At 41.6% G+C, this 11,951-nt stretch overlaps 1 protein-coding gene across 1 annotated transcript; it reads right to left on the bottom strand.

The window, feature by feature from the left end:
* Nucleotides 1-529: 529 nt before the first annotated feature.
* On the bottom strand, nt 530-11,442 carry EIF2A (eukaryotic translation initiation factor 2A; the record flags this gene model as incomplete). The annotated part of the gene is made up of 13 exons (XM_010174647.1): nt 530-595; nt 679-744; nt 1,637-1,765; nt 2,395-2,511; nt 3,655-4,226; nt 5,374-5,490; nt 6,378-6,522; nt 6,666-6,739; nt 7,951-8,033; nt 8,422-8,521; nt 9,410-9,528; nt 10,959-11,033; nt 11,373-11,442. Coding segments are annotated over 13 exons (1,733 nt in total), but the record flags the coding sequence as incomplete, so codon positions are not given.
* Nucleotides 11,443-11,951: the final 509 nt, after the last annotated feature.

Below are 11,951 nucleotides of genomic sequence, written 5' to 3'. Positions count from 1 at the left end.
GCCCCCGCGTGCGCCGCGCTCCGAGCCCGGGGGAAGGGCGGGAAACATCGCAGCCTAAGAACCTGCCGGGGGCCCCGGTAACCGAGCTCCGTCCTCCGCACTGCCGGTCACTGCTGGTCGCGATGGCACAGACTCCTGACGTTAAAAACCGCCCTTGAACCAGAACAGCTTTTCACTGTTAAATGCTCTTTATTGTTCTCTCCATCCCGTTATCCCATAAACATCCTTACATACAGCCAAAGCTGCCCCGTGGGGAACGGCCCCTGCCCTCCTCACCCCAAACACCCACAGACGCGCCCGCGGGCTGAGCGGGTTCTGGGGCTGCACGCCCGCTCCTGGAGCAAACAGCAGCACGGCCGCTGTGGTACTCGCTCGCGTGTGAACAAATCTTTAGGAAAGCCTTTAAAAGGCAAGTCTGTGACTCTGGCATCCTCAGTCATTTGCCGAAACATGTTATTGGGTTCAAGTGAATATAAACTAGATTTTGCATAAACTTTGTGTTAACGCCACGCTCAACTTCCATGGAGTTTTAAAGACCCAGTTCTAGGTCTTCCAGTTCCTGGAGGAGAGCAGTTTCTTTCTGAATCTTCTCCAACTAGAAGAAAAAAAGCACAGGATGTCACAGACGTCGCTATTAGAAAATGAAACTTGAATAAACTGTACACATCTTAACAGTACCTGGTTTTTCTCCAGCTGTTTGCCAGCAGCTGCTTGTTCCTTCAGCTGCTCAATTGCCTTTAGTTTCTGTACAAAAACAAACAAAAAGACTACACTAACACAAAAATATTGGTGAATCAAACCATTTCAGAAGTTCCTGCACTTGCAATGCCCTGATTTCCCAGGAGGCAGGTCTCGATACAGAAGACACATTTCATTTAAGCATCTCCAGATGCTCAGCCCAGAATTTCCCACCAATAAAACCAGACGTGTTTCTTAAAACATCCTGCATTATCTCACTGAAGGGCTAGATCCAAATTCAGAAATTACTACTCCACTATCACTATCCTGCTTGGCCACACATTTTCCTCAGAAAGCCTGGAATATTAATCCAAACAGAGACCATGAAAAGCAGGAGACAGGCAAGAGAAAAAAACCTGATGGATTATGCAGAAACGGGAAATATTCTCTAGCCTGAACCAAACAACTTCCATTCTGAAATTATTCAATCCAAGAATTTCCCAGATTGGCAGTAAACTTCGCACCCAGACCATTTAGAAGTTGGGGAAGAAACCCGAACGACATGGCACAGCTCCCTCCTCAGATCCCAGACCACCAAACAGGCAGCCCCACAGAGCTGCTTCTGAGCAGGAACACCTCGAAGCTGCACCCCTATAGCCCTCAGCCGTGAGGGCTGGGTGCACGTGCAACAGCATTCCCAGCAGGAGACTGAATACTCCCCTGCACCCGTCTGTGGCTTCCACGCTGCCACCTCGGGGAGGATCTTTAGGAGCCCTGGCAAGGGATGAGCTCCACTGTCTTGCAACGTGGAAAAGCAAAGGAGGCTGGTTTACAAATTCAGGAAATCTCCATCAATGTAAATGCTCCTGAGCTCAAGGCACCTTCCAATCAGACTAGATCTTACAGTCCATCTCTTAGAGAATCTGCTGTTTGCTAAGGAAAAAAAAAATCCCCTCACCTTTTTTAAATTCTTTATCTTCTTGTCGACTTCAGGATCTCCTGATGTGACAGCAGGCGCAGCACTCCGGGGTGCATTCTGTGGTGCTGAGGACTGCGTAGAGTCCTGGTTTGCCTCAGCTCTGGCCTCCTGCAGACAAATAAACACATTATCTAGAAAATACCTTTGACTACAAAGGGACTGAGAAAGTCTTTAATAATTTTAAGGGATCCATTTAATATTTCTTCTTTCACTAATTTGCAAGTGTACTCCAAAATTTGTGACTTGTTTTGATGTACTGCATTACCTAGATATGTGCTTTCTAGGAAAAAAAAGATTATCTAACAACTCACATGCTGTTTCTTATTTAATTTCTACTTCCTCAAGACACCAACCATACACAGCACAGGGAAACATCAGTAAGGGTGACATGCCAGACACATACACAAAGTAGTAGACTGGTGGGTCATTGTCTCTGAAGTAAAAGAAAGGGCTCAAAACCAGTGCAAGAAATTAAAAAAAAAAAAAATCTTACTTAAAGAAAATATTGCTTCAGAAGTTTGTAGGAATTGGAAGGCTAATACCAAAAGCTGAATTTTATCTACCTAGCCAAAGAACAGCAAGCACAGAGGTGACCCAGAACAGGCTGTCTCTGGTCTGCCCTGGTGACAGCCTCAGCCCTGACCTGCTGGGGGGACAGACTGGTGTGTCTGTTCTCACCTCTCACCTCACGCTGAAAAACACCACGCAAATTATCCTTGAAAGAACCACTTTTGTACCTGTTTAGCAGCTTTCTTTGCTTCATGTTTCCTTTGGTTTTTGAGAGCGGTTTTAGAGAGTGGCTTGTCACTGCCTCCCGACTGTGGTTTCATATTCTGAGGTGGCTCATTCTCGTGCTGCAGGATATGCAAAAGTAACAGTTACAAAATCCATATTCCATGTTGGCAAGAGAGTCGGTACAATAAAACCTAACAGGGAACCCCTAAACCTGCTTAGGACACCATATGCAAAGATGAACCGTAAAGGAAGAAGAAGAAAAAACAAAGAAAGAAAGAGGAAAAAAAAGTGTCCTTTCTCCTTTGAGTAGCAGGAGACAGCATGAAAAGGGTTTCAAACTCATTCATTCTCAAGTTTGGATGGGGCTATCCTGCTTGTTCTAGAGATTTCATGGATTTCTGATAAAATAACAAAATCGGCATGTTTTCTATCTCAGGGGGGAAATAAAATCAAAGAGGAATAAATCAGCACAAAATGACTAAATAACTGAAGCTTGGCATTTTGCTTTTGCTGACAACTTCTTAACTCAAACTCCTAGTGACAAGAAAGGAAAAATAATGGGTTGCTGGGAGGGGAGATGGGGTGGGTGGGGAGTGGTTGAGTCTTTTGGGTTTTTTAAGGTAACCCTTAATTGAGGAGTTGGATTGTTTAAATGCATATAACAAGATTCTTGCCCATATAAGTAAACAGAATTATTTCACTTAAAGCATCTTTTATCTACTACCTCTGCTTGTGGATCATTTGTGAAATTAGACATTGGCATGATTAATAGATTCCTCACAAGCTGAGCAGCAGCCTTTCCTTCAACAGCACCAGGCTCAAAATCGAAGCTCCCTAGGACTTAAACATCAAGGGTGCAATTGTTAAATGTAATTAGCTGCTACTCAGCCTACTTTGAAAACTTGCAGAAAATAAACTAATTAGACAAGTAGGTCGCTATACTGAACCTGGTTAAACTGCAGCTGACTTGCTCACAATCAAATCTTTTTCTAGCAAGTAAGCTTACCTTAAAAAAAAAAAAAAAAAAAAACAAACAAAAAAGTTTGCAAATGACTTTGTAAAAGGAAAGTATTTGGACCAAAGAAATGCCAGTTTTCTAGCATGTGTTCTTGTCAGCAAAGTGTCAAAGAGGATTAAGAAAACCTCTCAAAAAACCCACACCATTACCGTCTGCCTGATTGCCATATTTGAGGCCAGGCTTCAAAGACGGGCAAAGCCATGAAAGGGAACAATTTTGTTCATATATGAACCTGTCTACTTACGAGCTTGGAACTTGTTACAGGTTTGTTTCTGAGGGCTGGAGGTCTGTAGGCTTGAGCAGGCTTTGGCTCAGCACTGGGCAGTTCACTTGGAACTGCCTGGTATTTTACTGCTTTTGCAGGGAACACTCCATCCAAGAAGGGCTGCCAGAAAACCTGCCACATTTCTTCGTTAGATGGAACTTCGTAGTGGTGCAACAGGGAGCCAGTGTAGTGCCAGATCTTGTAACCGTTACTGACTCGCAGCCTGGGAGCACACGTTGCTGTCACAATATGCTCCCCGTCAGGACACCAAGCAAAGTATGTGGAATCCGAGGCTACTGGTTTGGAAATGACTTTGTAGTTTTTAACGTCCCACACTTCCATCTGTCCCCTGAGATTTCCAAATCCTGCCAGCACCAGGATGTGTCCGTGGGGGCTGTAGTAGGCAGCATTGCGAGGACCGGTTCCAAAATCAAACACAGGGTCACATTTCAGATTGAAAACTGTTGCTTTGGCAGGCATAAAACCATACACAGCACAGAACTCGTCAGAATTGGGGTTCCAAACTACATCATAAATGGGACCATTTTTTGCTAAAGGAAGAGGAAAATATGCAGCTGTTGTTAGTTGACTCTATCTTTTCAGTGCAAGCAAAAATAAAATCAGCAGCGATTCTTAACTCCATGCTTTGCTAAAATGCTGTGATCTCATTATTGACAGTGAAAATGAATTCTGCTAATAGAGGTAGAAACAGCATTTTCTCTTCTGATTACTTTAGTTAAGGTTTGCAACAATAACTGCAGCCATTCCCAATTACCTCTGTAGGGTCAGCATCAGCACTTTAACAGTAAGCATATTTTTTTCATGTAAAAAAATTCCTTTATTTTTTCCTGTTATACAAGTATGATCTCTCAGGACCTTCTCAAACTGCCCCACTGGAAACCTGCAAAAACAGGAGTTTTATACCAGCTGGACACTAGTTCCTCTTTTTTTAAATCTAAGAAATATTGCATAGCTCATCTTTGCCGAGCTGAGAAATACCGATCTAAGTTACCTTCAGGCCATGCTCACACAGGTGTTTTACAAGACAGATTTTTAAAGTGAGAGAGCACACAAAAAATGGTTTTACACATAATGATTAAGATTTGGTATTGTTAGAAACTCTTCTGGGATCAGAACATCAGGAGATACTGAACAATGATGAATTAGTGATGGAAACTCATGCAGAATGCAGAGGGGTAAATAAAAACCACAGGTCATTGTAACGTTTCAGCGCATTACTGTCAATTCTTAAATCCAGACGTTGACCCAAATATCAAACCGATTAAATTGTTCATTCCTGTTGCCATTCTAAAGCCTCATTTTCTTCAGAAATTAGGCTGTGCAATCACACTGTCTGTGCCTTTTCCCCTTCAAAACTTCTCAGGTGACGTTAAGCAACATGACTGCAGAGACAGGGCTCTGACAGACAACTACGTTCTTGCACGTTTCAGGAGAGCGCGGAGCCCGAGAGATGAGGGCAGCTTCACAGGGGCAGAGGCTGCAGCACGTCCCTTACTCCAGATTAAAAAAAAATTCTGGTGAGACAGTTTTTCTTAAGTACTTCATTATTTTTTTTTTTAAGAATACTTAAACTACATTAACAAAAACCCCTCTCATATGTTAAACAAAAGCTGATGAAAGAGCAATTCCCAGTATCAAGAGCTGTAACACAATGAAAAAACGCCCGAGGACACTTACGCAGTTGTACGACGGCGCTTTCCCCGTTGGTTGCAATGTAGTGCAGGGTTTGCTCTCCGTAGTATGAAGCACCTGTTTTATCCACTTCTGTACTAGCTATGACTAGCACAGCAGTAGCTAATAGAAGAGACACAGTTACTGCAATTCCTGCAGTAATTACTGCAATTACTGTAAATTACTGAACCGCAAATTCTCCAAACTATTTCACAAACTGCCACGAACAAAAATAAATTAGTTTGATTATGAATTCTAGTTTGTAGCTTGTGTAGCAGTGCTGCTATCACTCCCCTCTGAATTTTAGTGTTCCTGAATTATAAACCAAACAGAACGAATCCGTTCCTTTCTCAGATGAAAAGTGTAAGCTAAGTCTGTTCATTCACCATTGAATTATGAGAAAGTGAACACACTTTTGCAGCCACTCATCTAAGGCAGAAACCAACCATCTTGAACAGTCCTTGAATAAAATGTTTCGCCAACAGCTTTGGTACGTACATCTATTTTATCCAAAACTGTGTGCCCACATGTACATAACACCTTCCCTGTATTCCAAACAATGCAGATTGAAATAAAACTTTTTTTTTTTTTTTTTTTACAAAACTATTCTGAAACAGCTCATTTCTAACAAAGAGCAAAGCACATAGAGGACTGTGCAAGTCATCTCACTTGTGATATGTCTGTGTATGGACAATTTTACAAGATTAAGACCAGTTTATGCTGTAGTATAATCTTATGTTTACAGTCTAAATACATTATCATCACAGAATTAAATTTGAATTTGCTATTCAACTGCAAAATTTACCAACATATAAAATACTCTAAATTACAATCTACAAAACCATGGAAGTCAACACAGGAAAGTTACGAGCACTTCAGGGCACTGCCATTAATAGCTATCTTCAGGACTTATCTGCACATGCAAATTAAATGCAGAACTCACACAGTAAACAAAGTAATTAAATCCAAAATGGGTGGAATGTAAAAGTTTAAACACACAGCTGTTGTACCTTTTTTGTTCCATAGCATTGTCACCTTGTCAGCTTTAAAGAAACTTTTATTGGCTAGTGCAGACTGAGGGCCACCGAAGTTGGGATACTGATAGAGTCTAACGAAGGAGGGCGCGCCTTTACTGCCCGGCACGTACACGGCCACCTAAGACAGAGCCACGAGATTTTACTGCAGATTATGTTCTTGGTAGCACAGGGTCTATTCACTACTAGTAAGTTGTACTAAAATTACACTATTTTTTTGAAGAAAACCAAGAAAAAAAGAATTGGAAACAACATCAGAAGTACCTTGGTTGGCTGCGCTCCTGGAGATAACACAAAATCATTAACCTTTTGCAAATGCAGTTTATTTGCAATAGTATCTGCAAAAAAAAAAAAGGTCACAGATGTGATGATGACAAACCATGTTAGCCTGGAATACTTAACTATACCTTTTTATGGGTCTGTATCATGGATAATAAAGAACAGTATATACAATGATAAAGGATTGCTTTTACTAGGCAAACAACCATTACCTTCCCATTTCATGACACGTTTTTATTTACAAAGCCAACCTGAACCAAGCTGAGGTCTGAAATTCAGTATTTAGCATTTGGAAGTTCAAACAGCAAGAAGCTTCTGAACCCCATGTGAACACAGCTCGTGTTTCAAACAAGCCACCGTGTTCTTCATCTTATCTGTGCTGACTTCAGAGGAAGCAGCATCAGCCACAGCCAGATAACAGGCACCATTACACAGAGCCAGGGGTTCTCCCTCGCAGCTTGACGGGACAATTCATCCAGGCCTGTGCTGGGCTGAACATTGCCCCTTTGCACAAACAACTTATGGGAAACACATCTTTAAAAAGTAATCCAACAACATCAACCCATCACGTTACTCCAGCAACGGAGACCTCGTGCTGGAAAAGACATTCCACGCTTCCCTGGTATAACTTTGTTAACATTAGCAGGGCTAATTCTCAGGAAAAAGCATCTCTCAGGCTGGATTTTTAGCTCTCAGAATAAATTCTTGTATCAGCTTTACATTTAAACAAATAAATAACCAAAAAAAACACCACCACAACAGCAAACAAAGTCACAGACCACTGTCCTCCTCCCAGGAGTTTTCTTGTCTTCCTTTAAATTTTTGTTCTAATTCATTTTTATCTTCCTGCTTTTTTATTCCTTCTTTCCCTTTTAAACCTCTGTTGACTTCAAATATTCTACCACTAGTAGTAAATTTCCTTGGAAAAATTGCTCTAGCTTCACAACTTCTTTTTTGCCCTCAATTTTCATTTTTTAATACCGACAATTTCCTGCATCTCATTAAATGAGAAACAATACAGACTCAGGCCTCTTTAACTGTAAATTAGATGCTTTTCATACTAGGTAAGTCACTAAAAAGATAAACAAGTGAAAACATACTTCATTAAAACATAATTATTCTGAATCCCAAATTAAAACAGAATGTAAGCAATGTTTCAAATAAAAAGCAAGCAAAAGAAGAAACGAGGAATAAAATTGAAAACAAACAAAAAAAACCACCCCCAAGAAGATGCCTATACAGAACACAGTGAACGGAAATACTTGCGTACTAAAGTTGTTGTTTTCAAAGAAGTGCACTTCATTGTTTACATTCCTGGCACAAATGCTTTCATCATCTGCCCAGCACGGACACCTACATTGAAATTAAAAAAAATCAGAAACACTCAGTGATCCTCATCTTTAGCAGTCTAGGACTTTTTTTCCTCCATTTTTAAGGCCCAGCAAGTTCAAACATGATACACGTTTCAAACGGACAAATGACATCTGCATAGTGAAAAATACACAACTAGACTTTCTTATTGTCTCCCCAGCTTCTCCTGTGGTGCAAAATGATAGTGAATTTATACTGAGAGATTAAGAATCATAACTACACACAAAGAATACTTACAAGCACAGATACCTGCTTCCAGCTAGCAGCAGGCAGGATTTTGAACTCTACACTGAAATCTCTCTTTACCTGGATCAGATTTTTGGAAACCACATTTCTTTGAGAACAGTTAGCATCTGGAAGTGTTATTTACCAGTTCTGCATCTTCTTCTGGATGAAAGACTTTAAACATTTTCCAGTTTTCACATCATGAAGCTGCAGGTTGGGCACCCCCGCTGTGCCGTCTTTAGCGGCTGCAACAAAAACACGGATTACAGTAGCGGTCTCTGGGGATTAAATCCACTTCACCACGGTGACATTTCATCTCATGATTCTACAAGCAACCAAACACGCATAAACTTCTTACAAGAAGCACCCTATCCCCCGAGGGACTGAACCCCAGGCTGCTAATTGCTCTACCTATTAACACAGGTCATTCTACAGTCTCTCAGTGTGCAGAAAGAACTAACATTTGGAGGTGCAGGGTTTCCACTCCCCATTACAAGACTAGGGCCACCAACACTAGCACAGCTTCTTTAATGCATGTTTTTTAATCAAAGTCACAAGCAAGCTCTTGACAAACAATGAAGGCATGTTCTCCACTCCCACATTTTGTTCTCAGAAGACTGTGATGCATTTTCTCCATCACGCTGCAGTCACAGCTCTATCTGCCAGCCATCCCCATCTAAATGGGGAACAAACTCGGGAGAGAGGCAGAGGTGAGAATAAAGCCCTCTCAAGTCAGCTGTGCCCAGGGGAGGACATGACTACTCTGAGAGCTTGCAGTTTTCCTTGTCTATACACGAATGCAAACTGCTTGAGCAGCACATTATTCGAACACGCTCTTTGCACTAAGGTCAGTCAGTGATTTTTAGAAACGTGATTTATTTAATAGACTAACTGTTGGTACGTGTCCCCTGATGCAGTGTCTCTGAGGACGGTCGATACTGGATGCTTTCAGAAGATGGCATCCCTTCCCTCCCCCCTCCACTTGATCACCCACACGATTTTCTCTACACTTTCTATATTGCTCATTTAGCCAATAAATGTGCTACCATGACAAATCAGGTAGTGGAAAGCCTGCAAGCTGAATTCAAACACGTAGTCACCCCGTGTACTTTTACAGCTGGTGAAACACTCACTTGCATAGGCCTGCCACGTGGCCAGAATGTTATTCTTTGGTGAGAATTCAAGGCAAACTGCCTTTGGAAGATCAAAGGAACGCAGTAACTCGGCGCTGGTGACATTAACAATATTTACCCTGGAACCAAAAGATGCTGTTTCAATAAAACATGCCTGAATAGTTAATTAATAGCCAAGGTAACTTTTCACATATTCAACTCTTCTAGACCTGTCCCAAATTTGGCCAATGTAACAAAATTGGAAGAGCTTTTTTCCCTTCCTGCTTTCACTAAATTTTTGCAAGAACACATTTTAAAACCAGATACTCAAGCACAACAGAAACCAAGTGAAGCATTGGTCCAAATGTACCACATATTTTTATCTGCAACATTTAAGCTCTGAACGAGAGACAAGATATACTCTATCTGTAGAGAGTCCATCCATAGCACTGAACTGAGCAACATCCAACAGAAAGATTCTAACTGAATTAAAACATGCCTTTATCCCATGTATTTTTAAAGGTCTCCTATCCATCAGGATGCAACATTTAAGATTTGGGCTTTTTGAGGCTGGGGGATGCAGGGAGACACGGACAATAAAAAGCAAAGGTCAGACAGCTGAACTCATGAGGTCACTAGCACCTCTGAACACTGCGTGTTAGAGATCTGACACATACAGAATCCAAAGAAACAAAAAAGATCACATCAAGATGCGTCCAAGCCGCTGTTGTTCTCGGGAGCTGTGTCAGGAGCCTGTTCCTCACCATCTCACTAACTGCTCCTCCTCAGAAATGAAGGAAGACAGCCCCCAAAACAAAGGGGCACAGCAGGACAGGAAACACTTGCCATTTGGAATATTCTCATTTAAAGTACGGGTACCTGGTTGTCTGAAAAACATTTTTCCTCACTAACATTTTCTGGAAACGGACCTCTCCAATTGACAAAAATCAAGTTTTTAATGAGTCTGAATATCTTGGAGAACCACAAACAACAGTGAAAGTAACGAATCCTATGTCTAAGTTACCTACTTTAAAATAAAGGGTTAAATGGTATTGCTAAATACCTTTGTGGATTTTTTTTTAACCTGTTAGTAAGAACACCAACATTTCAGAAGCCTTATCACCTCTTTACAGCAGCAACCCCATGATGCATTCCTCTGTAAAGGATGATCTCTGGCAAACTGTAATACACCTGGTCTATGAAAAAGGAACCCTGTGATGTTTGTACATCAGGTGGATAGACGTTCATTTTCTGTGAGTTTTACTAAGAGATTAATCCCTGAAATCCAGGTACTATCATTCTGGGAACTATGAACAACAATTTAAAAAACCAAATAAAGCATATCCAGATGCCACAGGAATGGGTTCACTATAAACATGAGAAAAAAACAATCAATATTTCATCTGGTACTCGGGAAACAAAACCACCACTGCAAATAATGCATTTAAAGCACGTGTACAAACACCTGCATTGACAGCAACAGCCTTTACACAGACAAGAGCAAATGGGGCATAACTGATCCAGTTTGTTTAACACAATCTAAATGATTAATATCATAAAATGCACCAACTTTTCTCCATTGCACCAGGCAAAGAGGGAACCGTCCTTGCTGAAAGCAACAGCTTTGCAATTTTTTCCAGAGTCCCTAAAGAAATAAGAAATGCACATTAGTATCCAAACACACTGCACAAGTTAAGGTATTTTTAACAAAAATTAGAAGCAACACACCAATTTTCCTGCTGTGCTCCCAAGTGGCACTTTGTAACAGTGCAACCTACTCTGCAGTTGTCCAGTGATTATCACCTGGGCAATGAGAAGTCAGGCAAGCATAGAGCCTTCAAAAGCATCAACTTTCTGAACTACTGACAGTAAGAACAAATTCATTTATACTTGTACATTTTTCAATTCCAGAGTCTACCTTTATTTTTTAGAAAATTACTTCTTTTGTGCAAAAAAAGATTGAAACCAGTGGTGGTAACAGTACCTCTGGAAGGCTGTGCTCTCTGTGAAACTGGGCGGCCCGTTCACCATGTACAGCCCTTCGGATCCTCGCACTGGAACAGAAACAAAGAACCACTCACTGCCCACTCAGAACTGCCCAAAGCAAAAGCACCTTCTCCATTGTGAGCCCTGAGACCTGCACACGCTCCTCTCCTGCCTGCACTTTAAACAAGAGAGGGTTGTAAAGGAAATCAGAAGGTAACACCTCTGAGACACCTCTGGCCTCACGAACCCAATGTGCAGAACCTGAAAATTCTCCTCCACTGCAGGAGCCACACGAGTCCCACAGAGCGGGGCTGAAAAGGGCTGCCCAGACACTCCCCGCAGCCAGGACGAGTTGCCTAAGCACAGGAAGGGCCTAAGCACAGGAAGGGCATTTGCCAAAGGGAGATTATGTCAGACTGATTTTTTTTGCTGACACGAGGCAGGACTCGCCCTATTGTTAGTGTCAACACTGAAGTTCAACTTGGCAAAGAGAAGGTGTGACAGGAACACCCATATAAAACACGAGTTAAATGACACTCTCTCCAGAGATGTTGCCATGCTTATGGCACTAGAAAAC

The sequence above is a fragment of the Antrostomus carolinensis genome, unplaced genomic scaffold, assembly GCF_000700745.2.
Source record: "Antrostomus carolinensis isolate BGI_N321 unplaced genomic scaffold, ASM70074v2 scaffold38198, whole genome shotgun sequence".
Classification (NCBI taxonomy): domain Eukaryota; kingdom Metazoa; phylum Chordata; class Aves; order Caprimulgiformes; family Caprimulgidae; genus Antrostomus; species Antrostomus carolinensis.
Note: the sequence above shows the minus strand (reverse complement) of the source record. Positions and strands in the feature narration are given on the sequence as shown.